This window comes from Hirundo rustica, chromosome 10 (genome assembly GCF_015227805.2).
Source record: "Hirundo rustica isolate bHirRus1 chromosome 10, bHirRus1.pri.v3, whole genome shotgun sequence".
Taxonomy (NCBI): Eukaryota; Metazoa; Chordata; class Aves; order Passeriformes; family Hirundinidae; genus Hirundo; species Hirundo rustica.
This window is the reverse complement of record NC_053459.1, coordinates 20082717-20107144: the sequence shown is the minus strand read 5'-3', so window position 1 is coordinate 20107144 and position 24428 is coordinate 20082717. Positions and strand designations below refer to the sequence as shown.

Sequence of the window (24428 nt, the reverse complement as noted above, 5' to 3'; positions counted from 1 at the left end):
CACGTAACACTTCAAAAGGCAGTGGGTTTTCAGGTCAGCTTGCATTTATCCCTAGGCTTGATCTTCTGACCATTAATGTCTGTGATGCTTTATTTTAGTCATGAAAACTCTCAAAATCCAACAGCTAAGACCAGAAAACTGAGTAAAACTGTAAACTTCGTTCCCATGTTTAGAGTATTGAGATATTTTATTTGAAAACAAAGCAAAAAGGTCCTTCAGAGAATCCTGCAGCATCCTGAGTCCAGAGAAGACACACAGAATTCTTGTGTGTGGTCATAAATTGTATTCTCTGAACATTTTGTAATGTTGTATAGGAAGATACTGGCCCTGGTTGTATTCCTTTTCATAAATATGTGCTTAAGGGGTTTTAATCACATTTCCCTGAAAATCCAGTGCAATGAAAACATGTGCTAATCCAAAACAACTGCTGGCTATTAAATCTGATGGAAATAATTTGACTGGGTTTGGGGTCTTTTTGTATTTTTCAGCTAACAGGACAAGTGACTTTGCAAATTGCCACTGACCCGGTTTTGCCGTTCAATGCCCTCGACATCGCGTTGGAAGTCCAGAACAGTCTGAAAGGTAATTTTCATTAGAGGAATATTGTTCTCCATTAATACAGGGGTCAAAAAGCATCATCTAATCCCTGATACATTATTTTCAATACTTGAAATAATAGCCAGTGATTTTACTAGTTAAATAGTGTCATTACATAATGCTGAATAAAATGCAGGTTTTGTTGCTAAAGAAAGCCATAAAGTTTTTAGATTTCTTCTGATGTTACTTTGTCAATTAAGCAACACAGGTTACCTGTAGTGTCCTAAGGCCTTTGAAAAATATTTCTGTTTACAGGTATATGAAACTCTCAAGTTGATCTGTTAAATAGAGAAATAAGTTCTTTAAAATCACACCCAAACTTCACATATCCTTCAGCTGATTGTAAGATCATATCTCAAATGTAATGACTTTTTGCAATCTTGAGGTGCTACCCCTGCATTTCATTCACTCCCTGCACTATAAAGCACCACTTTTCTGTAACACATACTCATAGGAGTATGATACCTTTTCTTTAATCTTTGCCATCCATCGTTCCAAAGATGTAGGAGTCAGTAGGCAAGTATTGGACTGGAATCACTGAGCATCTAAAGAGACAAGTAATTTTAGCTCTGTTTTGCCACGTAAACATTGGTTTAGTTCAGCCTAAACACAGCAAGGGATGATCATGAAATGAAGAGTGTGCCTCAGCTGGTATTCCCTCAGCTGAACACGAGATACTGTCTATTGTTCATCCTCTGTCTTTATTTTGAGTAACAGGAAACGGTGATTTAAACTGACTTTTTTTCTCTAACTTCAGTTAAATCATTTATCTCTACCACTTCAGGGGAGAGAAAATTATTTCCTATGCTGTAGGGCCAGCAGGGTAAATTTTCTCCCAGCTGTTCACTTTTGGAGTTTTGTTTAATGATTTTTCTCGTGGCTTTCATGTCTTGTCTGTCTCTGACTTGTATAAAAGAACAGTTTATTTTCATGTTGTAAAGCGTTAAGACAATGGTCCTTTTTCAGTTACTTGAATGAGAAGTTGTCCTTTTTTATGTGGCTCATGAGTTTATTCATTCTTCAAAAGATTTTACGTTGTCCAAATTTTCCAGTTCAAAGTTGGAATACCTTAGTAAGTTGTTTCCTTCTCCAACTCAATGCAAACTGTAAATGTAGAAAAGGTGAAGGTAAATCAGCATGACATGGAAAATATTTGTTCATTAGGCTTAATTTTGTGCCTCTGGGATCTGGCTCAGCCAATTCCTTGAAGACAGATTTTACTACCCGTTGGGTTTTCTCACATGCTCCAAGTTAAATTTTGTGTAAATATTTGAGTCACTGTTCGCAATCTCCTGGATATACTAGCAAAAAGTTGTGTATACCTTGATACTTGTTAATACTGCATTTATTTGCATTTCTAAGGGATTTAACTCTGTAATGTGGTGGGTGTCTACAATTAACTCTGCTAAATTCCCAGGGATATTACTCAGCACTTCACAGACCATTTCTTACATTCAGGATAGTGTGGATGGCAACTTGTGTCATCCTCAGCACGTTCATATGGCTCTGGCCTGTTCCTCAGAAAGATGGGGAGAGGCTGTTAAGTGACATGTGTTCTCTCCCCTTGCACACACCTGAACTCCTGGATACAAACCACTGCTTTTGGGTTTATCTGAAAGGAAGGATTGAGGCTGCAGAGATTTCTTTTTTTGCCTGTGCTTTTGGCCTGCTGTTTAACAGGAAACCTTGTGGTCATAAATGATGGGAGGTGGGGGTTCCAAGACTGAAATCCAGGTCCCCAGGGCTAGTCAGGCTGTTGCCTGTCTACTCACAGATGTGATATTTTAGACAAATGCAGAAATAAGTGGCTGCTTAGAAAATCCTCTGTAGCTACACCTTGCAGTTGTGTGGGATTTGTGCCTTCCATACATTTAAAATCAAGACCCATTTTAACTTGAATCAAATACATGAATATATTGCTGGCCTTGCATCCTATGAAAATCCAATTTATCTCTTGAGGTAGGGTGCAGGCAAGATGTCAAATCTGGTGTGTGAATGATACCAACAGTGCTTTTAAGCGCTCCTGTAGAAGTGCTTTGTTTGTATATGCAAGTAAAAATGCACAATCATTTGTATAGAAGTGTTTTCTATGTATACAAGCATTTTTTATCCAGAACATATTTGTATTTTCTGCTGAAAGCTCTTAGCACTTGTGCTCCTTGTAGTGTATGTTACAGCAAGTGTCGAGGGTTGATATCGGAGACTCTCAGGCGTCTCATCAGGATTAAAAGCGTTTCTGTACCTTTGCACCTGACTGTCCCAGCAGTAACAAGTTCAGCCACACAGTTTACAAAAATTAGCTCAGCCAGGTTGGCGGTGTCCCTCTGTTGGGTGCTGTAGAAGCTGACGTCATTTATTATTGCCAGTCACTCGGACTCGTGCAAACCTTTCTAGAGCGGTGTCTGTGCCCCAGCTGTGAATCGTGGCTGTGCAGCACCAGGCAGGCGAGGTGAGACCCCCACTTGTGGCTGTCAGCACAGGCTGCTGGAGCAGCTTGTAGCCATCTCTGATAGGCACTGGCTGAGAGGGAGAGGCTTATGAAGACAAATTAAGGGTGGATGAGATTTTCTGGTTTTCCAGAAGTGCAAGAACTATGATTTAAAGCTCTTTGGCTGACGCAGTGTCAGCTGTGTGTGGCTTCCTATCAGTTAGGCCCTTTCTTCTCCCCAGAATGGATGTTTTACAGATGTTACAGCAGCTGAAGTACTTGGGGTGATAATAGTAGGCAGCACCAGCAGAAGTTTAAAATAATCTGGTTTGCAATAAGTTGTTCCCGGGGAAGTCTCTGTGACTTTCCACAGCCCTGTCTCTACCCATACATTCCAAAACATCGGGCTAAACTCTCTGTCCTTAGAAAAATCAATAGAGAACCATATCTCTCTCATTTACTTGATGGATGCATGCTCATTGCCTACAGCTATCTGCTGCTCTTCATCTTGGCATCATTTTACCTGCTTGACTGTATTTCCCTGATCATTTTGGGTGCTTTTCAGAGTTACTCTTCCCTCCTGTCTGCAATGTTCAGAAAATTTCCCTCTTTACTGTTCCCACCCTTTATTCTTGACTGCGACAGAGATGAAAAATGCTACAAATCTGTACAGATTTGTACATAAGACAGAAAAACCTCTTTTGTCATGAGACACTGGGCATCTTGTCTTCAGTATCTATTCAAGGGTAATATGTATTACCACCTTTCTTCAGCCTTTAAAAAAACAGTCACGGAAAAATGCATTTTCCATGGATGAACATTTAGTTCTGAAGGGCAAGGATGAGCATCTCTTTTCTGTTAGTAGGCCATAAGTTTCAGCACCTCTGTACAAAGTTATTGATAACTTCATAGACGCATAGAATAGTTTGGGTTGGAAGGGACCTTTTAAATGTCATCTAGTCCCCAGTGAGCAGGGAAATCTTCCAGTAGATGCAGCTGCTCAGGGCCTCATCCAGCCTGGCACTGAATGTTTGTATCTGCCACCTCCCTGGGCAACCCAGTGTTTCACCATCCTCATTGTAAAAAAATCTCTTCCTTACACCGAGTCTAAATTTAATCTTTTGGTTTACAACCCTTACCCCTTGTCCTGTTTCAAAAGTTTGTCCCAGATTTTCTTTATAAAAGCCCTTTGCAGTACTGGAAGACCACAATAAAGTCTCCCTGGAGCCTGCTCTTCTCCAGGCTCCTGTATTGACATGCACACAGTAAAATGTCACAACATTCCTCTTGAAACATAACTTCTTTGAAAAAAGACTTGGAGCAACACCAGATTAGTTTACTTGGGCTCTAGCAGTCATGGTAGCAAAATTGAAGCTTATGGCAACATATTCTTTGCACGAAGGATGTCTGTGGATTTGTGTTTCTGCCCCTTTAGGGTGCTTCCTAAAAAGCTTTCCCATTCAGATTTTCTACTGCCAGGTCCGCTTATCCTGTTTTGCAGACCATGAAAAATTCCCTAGTGAATACAGCAGCACATCATAGCTGATTCAGAATTTGCAAGCCAAACCTGAAGCAATTTCCCTTTTCTCTTACATGGAAACACATGTTCACATATATGGTAAGCAAGCATCATGCCTTTAAATGCTGATTTGTCTGTGCTCCCTTTCCTATAAGTACTTGTAGGTAGGTGCTTTCATAACAGAGGGCACAAACACAATTTAAAAATGTTATATCTCTAGCTGTGCTTTTCATAAGAGCAATCAGTTACACAGGAAAGGCTCTTGTATTCAGTGTCTATAAAAATATCTGTTTGGTGCAACTTGTTTCGGAGTAGGATCCAGTTACATTTAGCAAATGCAATGAAAGTCAACAGTGTAATTCCCTGATCAAGAGTGCTCATGCTCTTGAGTCACTTTCCCGTGTTTGCAATTTTATTTTTATAGCAGCTAAACAACTAGCTTAGATGATTCATCATGATTCACACTGGAAACAAAAGGACAAAGAACACAAAATACAATAATGTGGCATTGTATTCTCTTAAACGAGGTAACACTTGTGCTTGATTTTCTCTGTAAAAGCACCACAAGGTGCTTAAGACATTATTAGTTAATGCAGGGTTTCCTTGAAGAATTATTTGCCCTTCCATTCCCATCTCCTCAGCCTGAGAAAAGTGTAAATCACTTTCCCTTGGTGGTGCAGTTCAGTGTGTTGTGATGCCTGTTCTGTCCTTAGCTGGCTGAGGTAACACTGCCCATGCTTGCAGGTTTTGTACTGAAGCACAGAAGAGGGCCTGGATGTGTGTTTTCTAGCAAGTGCTGGTTTAGAGTGTAAAACAGAGTTGGTTTAGGGGCTGTGGAGAACAAGGGAGAGCATTTACAGGAATTTTTATGTTTAAAAGGATGGTCTGGTTGGCTCCATTTCCAAATGCAGAAAGATGGATTTTCCTTTTATCTCACCTTCCCTATTGAAAAGGCAAAGCTGACATTTGCAACTGTTTATATATGATTCAGAATAAAAACTATAAAAGTTTTATGTTACTCAGAATACGAAGTGCTTTGCTGAAACCAAAGGATTCTCTCTAACAGGGTGAATTTAAACATTTCCATATGGACACGAGTCCCAGGGTAAGGTATGCACATTGCCTGTATTATATACATGAGAATGGGAAGTCCTTCAGCTGCACAGGATGTTTGCTGGAGATACAAAATTAAGGATAATGATATTTCGCAAGTATCTTAAATGTGGTAAGCTTATATGCTTGAAGAATAATTTTCCTGAGGCATCAACCTAACTTGATCAGAATTTCAATTACTGCAGACTCAGAGAGATATCAGCCCTTTATATCAAGATACCAGCACGCCTGATATCCATTTTGCTTAGGGAAAGGTGGATTGGTCAAGTGTCATTGGCAAAGGAACCTTGTCCCAAACCAGGCCAGACATAAACCATCTTCTCTCACTCCTGCTCCCCCAGGGAGCTTCTGTTCCTTGTTGAAATTCATCTTGATGTCTCAGGAAATCTGACAGTTTCTCTCCCACCAGCATCTTGTCTCTCTGTGTATTCTGGATCATTTCATGTTTTGCCAGATTGGAATGTGCTCGTCAGCTGAACGACAGGAGTGTATGGGATCTATGAACTCCTTTTCCTTTGCTGGAATGTATCCAATATCAAATCTCTTTTTCCATATGAGAGGGAGATTATGTTATATTCAGGCACTTCCTTGGATTTCTTAGTTATACCTGCTTGCTTTTCCATTCCTATTATGTGCTCACCTTTCAGACTCCAGCCATGAATCATTTGAGAAATGGGTTGGTGTTTGTCCTGATTTTAACTAGAATAGAGTTAATTTTCTTCCTAGTAGCTGATACTGTGTTTTGGATTTAGGATGAGATGAAGGTTGGTAATTCACTGATGTTTCAGTTGTTGCTTAGTAGTGTTTACCCCGAGGACTTTCCCATTTCCCATGTTTTGCCAGATAGGGATAACAGGAAGCTGGGAGGGAGCATGGCCAGGAGAGCTGACCTGAACTGGCCAAAGGAATGTTTCATACCAGAGAACATCATGCTCACTTTAAACTGAGGTGGTGAAGGAGGCCGATTGCTGCTGGGGCCAGGCTGAACGTGGTCAGCCCAATAAAATTGCTCAGCACTTGTCTGTCTTGGCTTTTAGGTCTCTCTCTTGGTTTTCTCCCTTTTTGATGCTATATTTTTACTGTTATTATTATGGTCATCATCATTATATATCAATTATTAAACTCTTCTAATCTCAACCCATTGGTTTTAACTTTTTGTTTCTTCTCCTTGTTCCATCAGGGAAGCCAGTGGGTGTGAGTGAGCAGCTGCATGGTATTCCTTGCCAGCTGAGGCTAAACCATGTCAGTGTTCCCCAATTGCTGTTTGTGATTTTTTTCTACGTGTATCTTAGACAAGGAAGTTGAAAATTAATTGAACTTGAGTTCTGAACCACTTTCTTGGCTTAATTATCTCAGTCACTAAGGTACAAAACTCCCTGAGGTTTGCACATTCATGTAGAGGTGCATGGTTTATGTTGATTAAGGCATTATTTGAAAGATCTAAGGATAGTTGGATTTCTTGTCAATAGGCGAAGTGAATCTTAAAAAAAAATTCTGCATCCTGGAAATGTTTGTGCTGCCTGATACTACTTTTGACTTTCTATCAAGTTCAGACTCTGCTTTCTCTTTCCATGTGCTTGTAAAGATGAAGCACACACTGGAAAAGGAGGCCACACCCTTCACCTGCACTGCAGGTGGGAGGAGGCTGTGCATTCACAGTACTCGAATTCACATTTCTGTTCCTGCACTATGAGCAGGGAAATACTGAAATCGTGGTGTGCTCCTGGGTGCTGCAGGCTTCTATTCTTTTGCTGTCTGAGTGGGGTTTCTAACAAAGCAATAGTTTACACTCCAAGTTTAAAAAAGTTTTGAAACTATTGACTGGATTAGAGTATGCATTAGGATATCAATTAAAGTTGGCTCATTGGCATATGACTTAAGTGATTAAGAGGAGCAATTTCACATACCCTCCACAATTGCTGTTAACCTCTAAGGTTATAAAATGTTGAATCAAATTCAATTAAACTCTGCATTTTACAGTATTCTATAGAGCAGTCGTTATGGAATCCAAGCACAGGCTTTCAGACTCAAGAGCAACAGCCCCCAATGGCATTGAATAAATTCACTCTCAGAAGGAAAAGTTGTAGTTCTTGATTTATAACCATTGCTTCCTGCATGCCGCTTTTTCCAATGCTAGATTTCCAGCTGCACCCCAAAAATCATTCCTCACAGCTTATTAGATTCTAAAGCACCAGAGCCCAAATTGATCTTTGAGAAACAGATCAGAGGTTACACAGAGTGATCTATGGCTTCCCTTGACCTGTTCCATGCTGCTCACAGGGGAGAAAAAGGCTCAGATTTTAATTGGGCAATTAATTTTGAGTAACAAGTGGTGTGTGAATCACTGGTGACTGTCTTGCTGTCCCTGTTCCCAGGTGATGAGGCAGGAGTCTCTCAGCTGCTGGCAGTGGCGGCACGGCTGAGGGACACGGCGGAGCTGTTCCAGTCAGACGAGATGCGCCCGGCCAATGACCCCCGGGAGCGAGCTCCTGTCAGAGTCAGGATGCTCAACGATGTGCTGCAAGGCTTGGAGAAAAGCTTCCTGGTCCGTCGAGCTCCTCCAGGGCTTTACAGGTACGGCACGTGGCGTTCCACACGTTCTGTGCCCGAGCTGAAATGGAGTTCACCGCTGCTCGGTTTGCAGAACTGTCCTTAAAAGCCCAAAATTAAAGCTATTTTTTTTTCCTATCACATCCTTTCTGCAGAAAACATTAGCTCATTACAATGCAAGGGGTCATTAGAATGCAGCACTGTAGCATTTCTGTCATGACATCGCTGCTAACAAGACTCGCGGTGTGATGGCAGCCCAGGCAGTGTGACAGAAACACGTGTCATGGTACAGGAAGCTTTCAGAAGAAGAAGAAAATATTTTGAAGTCTAATACTGCTTGACAAGCTCCACCTCTCTTTTATTTAAAACTCTGTACAGTTCATTGAAGATTCAGAATTGTACAAGATCCTCCGTAGCATTATTTAACATATTTAATTATATAGCAGTGTTCTTGGATGCGTTTCAGCGAGTCAAAGGCAGTACTCTTCAGTTAATGAGGAGGCCTGAGTCAGTCACTGTTCGTAACATCTTGTCTCTGCTTGGAATTATCCTCTGCTATGTATTCAACTGCACTACCCAGGTTGGTTTTAAGATGTCGTAGTCATCCCATGTTTTACTTTCTAAGAGGTCTGCAGGTCTCTGTCTCTCCTTAGAATCAACTAAAGCAGCAAAACCATACTTTGATTTAAGGTGATGGGAAAAATTATCCAGTGTCTCACGCAAATGAACGTGTAAAGTGGACATCAAACAGACAGGTGGTAGAGGTGGGGAAGGAAAGCAGAAAGCTCCAGCCACAGGAGGGATCCTTCCAGTTAGCAGCAATGGTATAAAACAAATGCAGTCATCTTTTAACAAAAGCAAAGGGGAGAAAAAAGCAAGGTAGTTATGGGTAACTCAAAACTGTCAATGAATGAAAGCCCTCCAGCTGTAATAAAGAAAATAGAATAATTGCATTTGGGGAGGGGCTAATTTACTTCCTTCCTGCTGTGACTGGATTTATAACATAAAGCAGTAAGCCGAAATGGGATTAGATAAAGTGTAATATTTCATGTTTAGCAGTGTTGTCTGTCTTGTCTAAACTGGTATGGTGTTGCAAAGGAGACATAAAACTCTTTAATAATAATAATGTAATATGTGTGTGTGGCATTGCAGCAGCAACATTCAACATTGTTGAATCTGGCCCGGTTCTTTATTTGTAAAAATAAATTATATCAAAATTTAAGATTATAAGGAGAAGGTTTTGAGGTCTTCTAATGTTTCAATTCTTGCAGTGCCTGCATTAATGTTTGTTATTTACCAAAATGCAATTACTAGATATGCAAACATAACGTAACAAATTTTTCATCTGCTCTCCACAGTATTTAGTACAGAACACAAGTGCTTTCACACTGGCAGAGTAGACACTGTGGAAGTGAAAATGTTGTACTTGTTGCCCTCCAATGTAATTAAATTTGATACATTTAACTGCAAGATTTCAAAGTCTAGGAGAAAACATTGGCTTTGACTTTACTCTGAATAATTTTACCTGACATCATCTGGAATATACAACAGTAAAGGACACCTTGTGTATCACCATTTAGATGTTCATTTAAAAAGAATACAACCTTTGTACGGTGCCAAGGTGTGTAATTGTTACCTTTAATGGTAAATCTGCACAGATAAACAGAATCAAGGACACCTTTAGATTGCTGATGTCCTTTGCTGTCATTTAAATCCTGAAGTATGTTTGCATAATAAAAAAATAAGGAGCATCTAACTATAAATCTTTAGATTATTTTTCATTTTTGGGGATTGAAGGTCCTTCTGTTAGTTGATGAAGTTATGTGAATGTGTTTTGTATTCTGAAGCTGTAATTGTGTCTTGAGAACACTAGAAATACTTGAAAAACCTGATGCACCTTTTTTTTTTTTTTTTTTTTTTTCTTGTATAAAACTCTAAGCTTATTCTTTTTGTCATTTGGTAAAGAAAACATACAAAAAAATCAGTCTCACAGCCAGGACCTTGTATGCCATGTTTCATCCCAGTCAGAAGATTGATAGGCAAGTTATAAAGCCCTGAAATAGTGGTTTATAATGGAAATGCTGGCAGCCCTTTAACTGCAGCAGCACAAGCAGTACAGCAATAAATACTGTGCTTCATCTGTAAACAGAAATTTAGGATGCAGTTTGCAGCCTTGACCTTCAGGCTCCAACTGTGTTTAGATCATTAAGATTCCATAAATACTGTAATTTACAGCCTTCTGAAGGAAGAATTTGTGTGCACAGTAAAGGACGTATTCTTCATGAAAAAATGATTGCTTCCTGTATACCCATTTGGACTCATATTCTCAACCTCAATCAAAGCACTTGACAAATTTGCTGAAGTTTTAGGCATCATTTTTAGCCTTGTGTTTGTCCTAATTCACAGCTCTCTGGTTCTATACTATGTTTTCTGTCCTAGAACTTGAATTAAAAAGAAAGGTGGATTTTTTCTTTATTGCAGGAGTGTTGCCACCTTCCTGTGCTTCTCCACTACAGGGGAACTGATACATCTTTTATATATATATATATATATTTTTTTTCTACTTTACACACACATTCCCATAGCTATAGTCTCTCACTGTATGTAGGTACTTAAAAAAAAATAAATGCCTCATTCCACTCAATGTCATAGGGCAGTATTTGGGCATAATTGATACATTATGCATCTATAATGAGAAGTAATATAATCAAACTGACTAGGAAAATTAAAATTTTTTTAATAGTTGGACTAGGATGTTTGACTAAATATAAGTAATCATTATTGACATTGGCAGGTTGTTCAATGCAGTAAATGCTGTAGTTTTGATTCTCATCTCTCTTAACTGAACTTCCTGACACTGAACTGCAAATTTGACAACAGCACGTGTTCCCCATGATCTCTATTTCCAACTGAGCTGGAAATACACAAGTACAGCTTTAATCAGGGTATTTTAGTCTTATCCAGAAATTTAGGCAGAATGAAAAATAATAGGTTGAGGAATATCCTGCTTTGCAAAAGTTACCCTGGGACTTGATTTGGGGTTAGGAGAAAATTGCTGGATTTTATTGTACCTGAAATATTTCTTTGATTCCCAGTGGTAACCCTGGGTAGATTTTCTATTTCCAGAATAAATGTCTAGGAATAAAATAGGACTGCTGTCGGTATTTTTCATTTATCTCTGTTCCTCATAATGTGATCATAATACTCATAATTAATTGGATTTATAATTTGCCATTATTTTAATGGAATAATCAGTAGAAATCCATTTGTTTCTTACCTTTAGCCATTTCTTGCTTTACACTCTGGCAGTGTATATTTGTGTGGAGCACTTCTGTGTGTTTTCTGATGATCATCATACACTACAGAGCAGTGGCATCTACAAGGTTAATGTAAGACCAGAGGCTTTGTTACTTTAGGCACTGTACAAGGGGAAAAAAAAAAATTCAAGCATATTGTCCTCTCCATGAGATGGTCAGCCTCACCAGAGCCATAGAAAGGTTCCATAAATATTAATCACGTCATCCTTTTGCGTGCTCTTCCCCTCTACAGAAACACTGACCAAAACACTGATATCAGGGATAGCAAGACAGCATGGATCTTCCTGCTGGTCATTTCATAAATTCCGACTTCAACTCTTGTGTTTGCCAGGGCTCAGTGAGAGCGTTCTCCCTGTTCCTTGTATATTTTGTTGTGCTTCTTATATTTGCTGATCCATCTGTCAAGTCTGTGTGTGCACTTCTTAGGTACTCACAGAGAGCCTCTCCCTGTGTTGAAAGGCAGAGCCCTTCAATGCACAAGAATAATTGGAAAAAAAAAAAGAGATAATAAAGCAAACTTCATGGAGTATCAGGCATGGTACACAGTGCAGGGGGATCTGCACTCTCAGTGAAAATGTCACATTTCTTCAGGTCCTGGTCCAATTTTCAGCTGTGATGGGTGCTGTTGATACCAGATGGATCCAGTAGTAAGTATGCAGGGTTTTGTAGAATCCCCTGGAATGCTCCCCCAAGATTTTCAAACCTAAAAGAGTCATTAAAATCACAGTTTGTGCCTTCAGTATTTAAAATTAAAGCCAAAAAGAGGTGTACAAGGGCTCAGGTTGTCATTTCTGCTCCAGTTAGGTGCATTTTTTCTTAATGGACCTTTGCCTAAGGATCAATTATGTCCTGACTGACAGTTCTTTGAACAGTTTTATAAAAGAATCAAAGTCAACTTGTGTAAAATCTTTCTTTTAAAAGTTTTATCTTGCACACCATGTTTATCCTGTCCATTAAGGCTGTAAGCATCTGCCACCACTATTTATGGAATTGTTACAGGGGTGATTGTGCTTTGTCTAATAGATGTAATTGAGTGAATTGAGTAGTAAGCAGGTGAAAAGCAAGGATTTTGAAAGAAATCTCTGTCTTCAGCAAAGACCTCCAGCAGTTTTTATTGCTCATTTGTACCAGTTAAACTTAGTCACTTTGCTTCTTTTCATCACGGATATCCAAGTGTGACATTAACACTTCATTGGACTAAAGAATTACAACGAATGGCTACATTTTAATGCACTGAACAAAATACTGGCAGTAAGCAAAGATAAATGGTGCACCCTCAGTTTGACATAATAAAATGAAAGAAAGATCAAAAGATTTTTTAGTACCATTCAAAAAAAGGCAACTTGCATCACTGCTGAACTCGTGCCACTCAAGTGTGTGCTGTTCACCAGAACAAATATTTTCCTTTCAGATTGAGATTTGTTATGTACATTCCTGACATGTGTATTCAATGCATATATTCCACAAGATTTATTTCTGCTTTGCTGGTGAACTGCAGCAGATTCTGAGGTTTCAAAGTGCACGTGCCCTAAGAGTCTAGTTTCTAGAGATATGTTTAGTAGGAAAATTAAAGACTTTATTATATCTCCATTTGTAAACAAGCTGCTCATTGGATTTACAGAGGACAAGCATTAAAGATGCAAATATCCTGCTAATCTTAAACAGTAATGTGGGTAAACATGGAGTACAATGTCACCTGCAAAATAAAACAAAACCCTAGCCCAGAGTTTCTACTGATGACAGTAGTTCTGTCTCATTGTATAAACTCTGGAGATTTTTTTCATTTTGAATTCTTCACTTATGACTTCAAGTAGAAAACATTCCTGTCTCCTTTGTAGTAATATTTGAGATGTTTTTTGACTGACCTGAACCCAAATTCATGGAGTATTTTTATTGTTCTGCTTTGTATTATGTGGAGCAGAGTGATTTGATACGGTGTCGATGATCCTTAGTGGGGGAAATGCTGAAATAATTCATGTTTCACTGGCAGCAGTAGATAATGTTCTATTACCTGCCATGTGCAATTTGTAAATACAATGCTAGAATTATGTTGGGGGAGAAGGAAAGAATTGTGTGCTGGTTGTAGAACAGCGTCCCTCAGATTTTGCCATTCATTTGGAATAAATGCATTTTTGTCTTCCGACACAGCAATGATTTCCTACCTGACTTTTGACCCCCATATTTTGCATCTTTCAAAATTTGCAACTCCTTTCATCTGTGATTTTTTTCACAGCTTGTAAATGGACTTACGAGCGGTGGCATTACTTGTTTCCCTGTCTAATCCTTCTCTGGTGTTTCTCAGTTCTGCAGTTGTTGTTTAGCTCCCTTCTCGCTGAGGAGCATTTGTCCAAATGTAATTTTTACACCCAAAATGCCTTCCCTTTTTCTTCTGCCTTATTCCTTTGAATTTTACAGTGTTTGAGCAGTGTGGTTGTGGTTTTTACAATTGTAAGTGTGGAGCAGTACATTTATCCTAGCACACACCAGTAGCATTTACTTGGCTGATAATGCTCTTAAAAATTCCTGCTATGGTTATTATTTTTCTCATCACTGATAACGATGTTGAATTATGCCCTTTCTTAATGCTGAGGAGATGCAATAAAGTGAGTGATAGTCACACTCAAAACACCTGATCCATCTGAGTGGCAATTGAGATGTTTTTTCCTTTGGAATCACTGATACATGTAATGGCCACGAATTAATGACTGTATTTGTTGTCTTGTAAATTTTTACTATTTAAAGAGCATTTGCTGCATAAATACTACTGAATTAGCCATCTGCAGAGCTGTAATTATGGCAGACTTTAAAGCTTATTTAAACAGGGAACATGAACATCTTTTCATTACACCTGCAAAAGCAGAAAACCTCTGTAATCAGGGGTTATGTCATGGCTTGAAAACAGATTTCTCACTTCCCTGATATGAAGGGAAACCTGGTTTTACATATATTCATTTATTTTTCCTCTGCATACTTCCCATGAATTTTCTTCCATCTTTTTAATTAGGTTGATTTGTACACTTGCAGAGTTCTCTCTGTACAATACATCAGACCCATTATGTTTGTGATCCAGTAAATACTATTACATTGTAATTTAACCCAACATCATTTGTCCTGAAGACAAGAATGTGTCAGGAAATAATATTCCTCATGCTTGCCATGAATGTTCATAGTCTTGGCCTTGCAGAGAAGAAAAAAAAAAAAAAAAAAAAAAAAAAAGTTGTTTTTTTTCTGGTAAAAGGACATTTATTTTAATACGTGTCCTTACTGGATGCTCTAGCCCATTTCACAGCAGTTGTTATGCTGACTGTAAAAGCCCTGCCACAGCTGTTGTGTGAGCTCAGTGCAGAGCTCTCATGCCAACCTCCAGCAAGTCTTGTGGTTAGGATGCAGCTCCACTCCATGTCCCTTGCTGGCAGATCTTGCTTGATCTGCACTTACGGTGCTAAATAGGGCAAGAATATTTAGTTCCAGAAAAAAAATAAAAATCTGCCGTGATCTCAGGAAGCTATGCAAAGTATTAGATTCTGATTCATTTATTAAATATGACAGAAACTTAATATTTAATACATTATTTTACCTTTATTATAAACAGTAGGACTGGTAACATTTTTTTAGATCCAAGAAATATATGAATCCACATTTTTGATCATGACAGATAGGAACCACTCGTGTATGGTTGAAATATTAACCAAGATCTCTTGAATATAGTACAAAAATAAATGGAATTCATTGGGCTAATAGTTAATATGCCATATTCCCCCACTAACATATTACCCAGGCAATAGAGCTTAGAAATGTGTTGATGAGATCATTAACAGGAAAATTACCTTAACTGGGACTTAAAAGTAGTGTTAATTTTGGGTGTGTACCTGCCACTGAAGGTAATAATGATATAACTTCAGGCATTTCTTTAAAGATGCATTATGTATGATGACATAATCTTTTATCCCTCGTTAACTCTTACAATAATGACCTGTGGTAATGGTCTCATGTGATGTGGCACCGAGTTGTTTAGGGTGATAAACCCAGCGAGGATCAGAACTGGAGATGAAGGTCAAGCCAGTTTCCTGCATTAAGCACTGGACACTGCATGCTGCTTTGTTTGGGGACGGGATTCCTCCTTAGGAAGAGGATGTTTTACATGATTTCTAAATAAAAAAGCCCTATGAAGTCATCAGAACATCAGCTGTGAGCCATTTGGAAATAATTTTATTAATTCACTTCCCTCAAGTTCTTCAAAATAGTAGCACATCTGCTTTGCATTTGGGTGTTTCAGACTGAGACATCCTTAAAATACAGAGAGAGAGTCTCCTCCAAATTATTCACACAAGCATATGTTTCCTTTACTTGAAAAGCAAGTATAGCATAAATCATTCAAAGAACAACATGCTTACATTTGTTACCAACAGCTACATTATTTGAAATTTAACAACGAATACTTTATACCAGTTGCTGCCAGCAAATAACATTTTAAAATACAGTTATATCAGTTTTGTTCAATGCATCATCTCTCTTTCAAATATAAATGCAAATCCTTGTTCTGAGGAACCACAAAGAAACTACTGGTGGATTTTCAAGGAATTTTTACATCTCCATGGGGTATACATCATTCTCTCATCAGCTGCATACAGGATTTGGAAGCTGTGTGGCAAAGGGTTCTGTGGCTTCTTCAGGAATTTCTGCATAAAGTTGCTTAATTCATTTCTGTAAAACCCTAGGGAAAATAATGCCTAATAAGAGGATTGCTCTTTAGTAGTGATAAATAGTGGCTTTCAACTTCTGAAGAACAAATGCATCCTATTTATATTTTTTATTTCACTTCTGTGAAGTCATTCTGTACTGTTGAAGATGTAGATTGGATTCTCCTTACCTACTGATCCTGTTTACTCCAAAGCCAGAAAGAAATCAGCTCCTAAACTCAGCAAATTTTCACCAGGAAAAAAAAAACCTGTGAGTGCCCGGCAATGCTGATGTTCAGCACTGGCAAAAAGATACTTCATTGCAGCCTGATTTTACTCAAACTCAGTCTTTAAGCTAGTCAGGCTTCTTAGCTCCATTATTCTTATTTTAGGCTGTTCCAGAACATCAGTCCTCCTGTGATCTGCTACTTGCCTCAAGTTGCCAGCTTCCATTTGTTCATGGTTATTATATATTATATATTATACTAGACAGTGTTTGCTATCAAAAGTCACAAAAATTAGGAAGTGATGTAATTACTGTTTATTTAACAAAAGTGACAAAGTTTAGTTACCATAGATTCAGTATTTCATTTTTTTCTCAGCCATTGCAGAACACAGTCCTATTATCAGAAAATCAAGCTCAGCATTGTTAGCTTTATTTTATGTCAATCTTTTCTGTTGAAAGAAGATATTTAACTATCATAAGAATTCTTTCCTTGTACATCTTTCAGAACAGAAATGAAAGTGAATATTTTCCGTGAATCTTGAGTTTTGGTCATAAAAAAGTCCTCAAGCCACCTTTCTTGGCTTAAATTCTTTAATAGACTTTTTGCTTTCTCATTAGGAGTCTGCTCGCACATGTGCTTTGGAATCGGCTATGGGTGCACTCAAGGCCCTTGCAAAGATTTAAAATTGTCAAGGTGCATCAAGCTGAAACTCAGACTAGAGTTAGGGTTAGGTTAGGCTTTAGTGATGCTTCAGTGAGAGATTAGTGTTTTTCAGGACAGTGAATCCCTTACCTTCCAAAAGTACTGCAATCAGAGAGAACTGTAGGGAAATAAAAGATAATGTATCTTGTAACTCACCACTCTTCCAGTTTGGCCTCTCTTTTTTCCTTTGTTTATTTGGCAAGCAGTCAAGCCAAGCATCAAGACACTTCACAGAGTTGCCAAAATCATCATTAATTTTTTTTAAGAAGTCCTGTTTAAATCTCACCTCTCAGAAATGTACTCAACCTGGAATAATTACCTCCTTGTGGTCCAATGTCCCAACAGGATTCTGTCCATGCACACTTTCCACAACCTCCATTTGCTAAAATTGACTCTATTAGAGGTGTCCTAATGCCTGGTTTTTATTCAAAATAAATTTGTATCTAGCAGGGGGCAGTTTATCTGGTTTACCACCGTCACATAACAGTGCCTTTGAATTGCCTTTCAGTTGGTTAGATTTTATTTGGGTTTGGTTATCTCGATTACCTGCAGCTTATCAGCTGCTGATAACATGCAAATACATCCCTTTCAGGCAGACACTCGCCTCTGAGTGTACATGATTTTAAATGTATCACTTTCTGGAATATGTATTGGTAGAGCCATTTGCAGCCTGTAAACGAGGGCACTAAGGGAAGGTGAAAGGAGAGGATGTGTAGGAAACAAAAGTTAGGAACGACATATTACAAACAGAAGATCCTTAAAGATGTCTCACTGGGTTTTGGGGGACTTGGGGCAGTGAAGGAGTGGTGACATTTACAGCTGAGTTGCCCTGAGTGGTTGGGTGCCACATGCCCATCTTCCCTGGCCATGTGTGTTGTTCCATCCCGTGGTCCCAGAGCCAGTGACTTCCATCCTTGAGTCCTGCAGGGAACAAGCATTGTTGGAAAACAACAACAAAAAAAGGGTTCCTCTGGATCAGCCCTGATGACATGTAATGACACTACACCAGGGTGTATATTTCCTCCTGATAAGAGCTAATCTTACATGGCCAGCAGCTGTAACTTTATAATTATAAACCTCCTGCCACAATGCTGCTGTGAAATAAAATAGGTAAGATAACAAAAATGCATGTGGGTGCCAAAAGGGTTTACAAAGTAAGAGAAGGAGAAGAACCCATTGGAGATCAAAAGATAAGGATCCCAGAGGAAAAAAGGAAACTTTTCTGCATGTTCACTGCAAAATTTTGAGGTGCAAACTTGTGTAAATAAACCACTATAAATCCCCTTGCTCTGTTTCCTGAGAAGATTTTGTGATATTTTTATGTATCGGGAGAAAGGGAAATTCAGAGAATCCTTGTTCTTGTGTGCCTTTTTTTTTTTTTTTTTTTTTTTTTTTTTTTTTTTTTTTTTTTTTTTTTTTCTTCCTTGGGTAGTACAAGAAAAAACAATTCAGGGAATTCTAAAATTGAGTTTGTGAGGATATTGAAGTCGTAGCACATTGTGTTATAACTGGAATAGACAGAGGCTGCCCTCACGTTTATCTCTAAACAATTTTACTGTGATTCCACAGAGAAAACCTGCACTCATTTTCATGTGGGACAGTAGATTTACCATCATGTCCTAATGATTTAATAATTGCTTTTCAAAATCTCAGATGTGGGCTGTTAGATAGGAGTCTGTTTGTAAGTGCCTGAATAATTCATCTTGTGTTGTACATTACCTACAGACAAAATTTTCTTGTAAGCTAAAAAATTGTTTTTCGTGACACGAATAATGAGGTAATCTTGTTTCATCTTGTACTGTCCAGTTGCTCTAATATTGAAGTTGTGTTAAAGTCAATATATTTCTAGTGTGATCTGTCATTCAAGAATTCGTTAAATTCCTTCTGTGCTGGTGGGTGTTACAGTGCCTCCTTATTTGTGGTTATGTAGAACAGAATTTAATAGCATTATTTTGATCAGGAATGCTTGTGTTCCTAGGCCTGCCAAGGATTTATAAAAGTTATAGGAGATGCTCTGTTTATAGTTTCTTTACTTTGCTGAGGCTGTTTGTTTTGTTTGTAGCCCTTTTATCTCTTTCAGTGTTGTTGCCTGTAGTTATTAATTAGGTTTCCTACCTCAGCGTTGCACTTTTCAGGTCACTGGGATGTGTCATAGAAAGAAGCCCATTAGGATGAATGATGTGTGTTGTAATTTCATCAGTGTCATCAATAATGTATTGCAGTTTTCTGTTTAGGAGTGTCTTTCTGTTTTGTGGGGGTCAGGCTGACTGTGTGAATTATAAGAATAAATAGTTAAAGATGAAGGTAGATACTTAAGCAATTAGGCCAGAGGCTGGAACTGTTGTTTCAAGGGTGTAGGCTACAAAACCAATTTGTGTTAAGGAATGTTTAAGTAATTGAATTTCACAGTGTAAATTAAAATCTCTTGCTATCATTCTGCCTGTCGTGGGCACATGGTGATACCTTGTGTCAATGAAATGGCTGGGGTTTATTTTTCAGTCCCTGTGTAATCTTTAATGAAAACACTTTTCTGACTTGTAAAGGCGTGGAAGTAATAAACTGAACTGACCATTTTTTTCATTTGATGAAGCTTCAACAGAGATAAGAAGTAAACTCATATAAATTGACTCTTATGAATGTGTATAAAGAGGGAAATCATTTTATGCAACAAAGGGGTGGCATGGCTTGCCAAGCAAAGATAAGTAATTGGAAAATACAAGATCCCAGTGAGAACTAGCAGAAAATTTGAAACAAACAGGTGCTGTATTATGTTACTTATTATTATTTGCATACATAAAAATTTAAATGAGGTTCTGTTGTACTATGTAATCTGAAGTCATGTTACTATTTCAGAAGCTGAGATATTATTTTAAAATTAAGACAGTGGACTGCTTGTCTCATTCATCAAACAGCTAAGCTGCCATCAGACACTAATTTGCCCTGCATTCAGGTGGAGTGGACTAGCAAGACTTGGTTTTACTTGGATCACATGCCTATATATTTACTGTGGAATCACCAGTGATTCCAAAAATCACAGCATTAGATTTAAACTGTATTAAACCTTATCAGGGTCAGGGTAAACTATCTTTTTTAGCTTGTGTACCTTGTTTGGAGCACTTCTGATGATGGGACATGAGGTCTGTTCCTATCCACCACAAACATTGTCTTAGCAGTCCCCAGATGTTCCAATGTTCAGACAATTCTTTCTCTAGAGTTGTTTCTGGCAGTGTTCTAAGTCAGTTCTAAGTAATTTCTAAGTTGCTCTGCTGATGGTTGCTGTCTTAAGATGTTTTTATAAGTTGACCTAAAGGAATAGCAGGATCCTAATGCAGATCAGGGTGCCAGTGTTGTAGGCATTTGGAGTAGAATTCCAGCTCAGTCAAACTCTCCCAGCCACCAGCAACCAGATCTCTCCTGAGGGTAGAAAGAAATGTGATTATCTCTAGCACTGTCCTTGCTGTTGGAGGTGTTGGAGGGGCTGTGAGCAGGTTTCTTTCTCCCTGTGAACTACAGGAACTATAGAGGAGAGTTCTTCAAAAGCCTGGTTCTGCTTGCACTGATCTCAGCAGGAGTCCCTGAACTGAGGCAGCAAAATCAATCCCTGCTTTGAAAAATGCAGTATTTTCCCATTGCACATCCTTAAAATGCAACCAACCAAGAATTTATCTGGCTCTCAGCATACACAGTTTTCATTTACTGTATCACAGAGACTGCTTTGGGACAGTCCACGAGATAACTTGAGACACCTTTGAGTGTGAGCTGCACCATAGTTAGGGTACAGGGGCTTGTCCTGTGGCTACTGCAGCGCAAGCTGAGGAAGTTATTGCCACATCTTCCTGTTCCTGCCCTCAGGATGGGGCTTTCTGTCCCCACTGAGCTGTTCTTGCATGTACTCCTAACCTGTTTCTGTCTAAATGGTCGATGTCAGTGATGACGTGTTGTTTAAACTGTCTTTCTGCTGCAGTGTGGGATTCAAACCCTCTCCCTCCTCTGTTTAGATCTCCAATGCATGGCATTGCAGACCCCTTGAACTGTCTGGATTGTGGAATTAAAACCCTTTCCCTCTCTTTAGATCTCCAATGCATTGCATTGCAGACCCCTCGAACTGTCTGAATGTATTGCTGTCAGGGGCTGAAAAACTCATCTTTCCTTCTGCACACCGCTGGGTTTGGATGTACACCCAATATTGGGGGGGGGGGGGGGGCGTAAAAACATAGACTTATAAGTTGCTTTATGAGGATAGGAGTTATTTCATATCTTTGGAAAAATAAAATTACCTCTCATTCAAAACATTTTTTTAAAGCTGAAAAACATGGCAAAATATTGTGGGTATTCTGTGGTGTCATTTATTGGGCTGCTTTGTTGCCTTTCCCCCAGGCAGAGTTGCAGTTAGGTGATTCACAGAATGATAAGGTGCACTTTTGTGTTCATCTGTCTTCTGTAAATAACTGTGGCAGTTTTATTACTAATTTGGAGTTGCCATTTGGCCTGTTCTGTCGTGCCATTAGGTTGCTAACAAAGTGTGTGAGCTGTCCTGTTTCTTGCTGGGTTCTCCATGAAACAGCTTCTCCCCTGCCCTGAACACCTGTCCTGTATTTAAGGATAAGGTCCTGAATCAAATCACTGTAGCTTTCCTGTTTCAAATTTCCTTCACTTATGTTTGCAATCAAAGGAGCTCCTGGGTGGAGATTTATGGTATTTATATGCTCTCCTAATTAGTATAATGATTACACCTGGTTTTGGATAGCATTTATAGCCTGCTTCAAAGATTCCCATTAAAATCACGGACTAGTTTTGAATTCTGAGCTTTCCACGCCTCATACAGGTAACATTTCCAAGGGATCACACAATACTCTTGCATCTGTTTTTCTACAAACCATTAAAATTTTTTTGCAGATATTACTGTAAAGGACAGATTTTGTTTCACAGGGGTTTAGCTGTGTGTGCTATTTCTTTCCCCTAGTATGGGATATTAAAGATGGGTTACTCTTGTTCTGAAACCACAGAGGATTATTGATGAAATAAAGTCTCTGCTGAAGGCAAGGAGAGTTTTACCATTGGCTTCAATGCAGCTGGAATTTCACCTCTGAAGTGTGAAATAAATAACGTGAGCAGATAGGAAAAACAAAAACAAACCTGCGCTGAGGGTTCACAGCAATAACCAAACTCTTCTCAGATGGCAATAAATGGAATTCATCTGACACACAAAATCCTTCATGAGGTCTGTGATAGGTCTAGGCCCATGCTTTTGAATAAAATCTTGAATGGTCAAAGAGGAATGTGAGATTTCTGTGATGGATTTAGTAACTGCTCCAATGTAAGTACATACAGTTCAGTGAATAGATTCAGTTTATAGAGGCATAATAAATACGCATTTGTCTCTCGATTTGCCATGGGTCAGCTTCACTGTGCAGAATATGTATCATCTGTAAACTGTGGCTGATACTTTCAGGGTTTCTTGATGGCATCTGATGGACTGTTTTTGAGTAAAAATTTTACCATTCTCTCCATTGGTCTCTTTCAGAAATATCCTTTACAGACTGGATGACAGGACCAGCCACTTTTCAGTACTGCTGGATGCACTGGAGCGCTGCAAACTACATCAGTCAAATGAGACTATTCAAGCAGCCTTGTCAGAGGTGCTGAACAGCATCAATTCAGCTCAGGTTTACTTCAAAGCAGGACTTGATGTGTTTGAGACTACCTTAGCTGGAAAGAAATGAGAGGATTCTCTGCATTCTAAGGCATTTGTTTACAACTCGCTAAACAAAAGTTCAAGTTGGACCAGAATTGCTCTGAGGATCAAACCTTTCTCAGCCTTTCCTTCAGCTGGCGCTTAAAGGTACTGCAACACGTGGTTTAAGAAATGTAAAACACTATTTTGCACTGTTCACAATATATCTCAAATATCTGCTCCTGAATGTATGAAACCTAAAGAGAGGGAATAACACTTCAGAGATGATTTTTGGAAGGACATCTGCTGTATTTTTATATGCAAAATATGTTTTTATCACTAAGAGCTCAATCTTGCGAAGTACCAAGCACATCCTGCCATGTGCTGAAGCCCTGGTTCTGAGATGTGCACACAGGGGAGATTTTCTCGGTCAGAAAACTCAAGTTTCTTAATGTTTTCAGCAAGCTCATCTTCTTCCTTACTCTATTCAGAGTAAGTAGTTGAAGGATGTGGTGTTTCCATGGGTATCCAGCACCGGTGTGGAAATGCACAGAACACCTTTACTCCTGTGGAACAATAAATACCTCAGTTCTGAGAATACAGATAAACTTTGATTCTTCCATTTCTGTATGAAAATAAAGAGTTGTTTTCGCTAATGCTTCTTGGAGAGGAAATTTTTGTGATTATTTCAAATTATTTGAAAACTGTGAATTGGTAATTACGCTTGTACAAAAATGCATTGAATGTTTATGCTAAATGAAAGAACTTCCTAGTCTTCATAAGGCTACAGGCCTTACAGATTTTCACCAAACATTCCCAAAACTTCAAGCTCTAAATTTCCAGAGAGCTGTAAATAGAAGCAAGACCTCCAAGTCCTGGGAAAGGTTTTGGGATTCCATCCCTCTTTGCCACACCACCCTCTATTCCAGGCTTGATCATTCCATCAGGCCTGGCATATAGGACCTGGATCGTTGTCAAAAAATCACAAGGAAAACATACATTCCCTGCTGTAGAACCAGGAATTCAAGTGTGGATGCACAAGCTGGTGAAGCATATTGCAGAGCTAAAATGCAGATCTGTTTTTCCATTGGTGGAAGGCTCTAATCACACCATTGCCTCTTGGCCAAAGTAATCTCTGAGTGAAAGGTTCAGTGTCCTCCGAGGGGATGCTATACACATTTGAGGACTGCAGGTCTTAATAATATAAAGAGTTGAAATTGTTAAGCCCTATTTGGGTTTTACAGTCTCAAATGATTCTAGGTTTGGAGCTTAAATAATTAATTTTATATAGATACCTTAGAATTTAAATATAATTTATTTGATGGAAATGTTAAATGTATTGTTACTCAGTTTGCCATGTAAACATTACAGGAAACATTTCAGGTTGCAATAAAAATGGAAAAAGTATCCGTATTAATGTTTAAAAATTGCCTTCAGGAAAATTTCTGAGTGCACAATTTGGTGAAAAACTTTTTAAAGTTCACATAGCAAGAAGTGAGCTGTTTGCAGATCTGGGTTTCTGTTTCCAAAGTCCTTAGCAAAGGGGTCTCTCCAAGCAATGGCCCAGGACTGGGTACACACAGCTGTGCTGTTGCTACATTTCTTCACAAGTTATGGTTGAA

At 38.8% G+C, this 24428-nt stretch overlaps 1 protein-coding gene across 8 annotated transcripts in view; it reads left to right on the top strand.

Annotated features, from left to right (window-relative positions):
* The window catches only part of NAALADL2 (N-acetylated alpha-linked acidic dipeptidase like 2), a 430994-nt gene extending 407532 nt beyond the window's left edge, over window positions 1–23462 (top strand). For 7 of the 8 annotated variants that reach the window (XM_040074855.2, XM_040074854.2, XM_058422010.1 and 4 more), the window contains 3 exons: window positions 489–582; window positions 8033–8231; window positions 22657–23462. In XM_040074855.2, the coding sequence (XP_039930789.1) occupies window positions 489–582; window positions 8033–8231; window positions 22657–22855 (492 nt within the window). In that variant the 3' untranslated portion in view covers window positions 22856–23462. Of the gene's footprint in view, window positions 1–488; window positions 583–8032; window positions 8232–8362; window positions 8470–22656 lie in introns of those variants that run through there. The other variant, XM_040074860.1, reaches the window with a different exon arrangement.
* The last annotated feature ends 966 nt before the right edge of the window (window positions 23463–24428 follow it).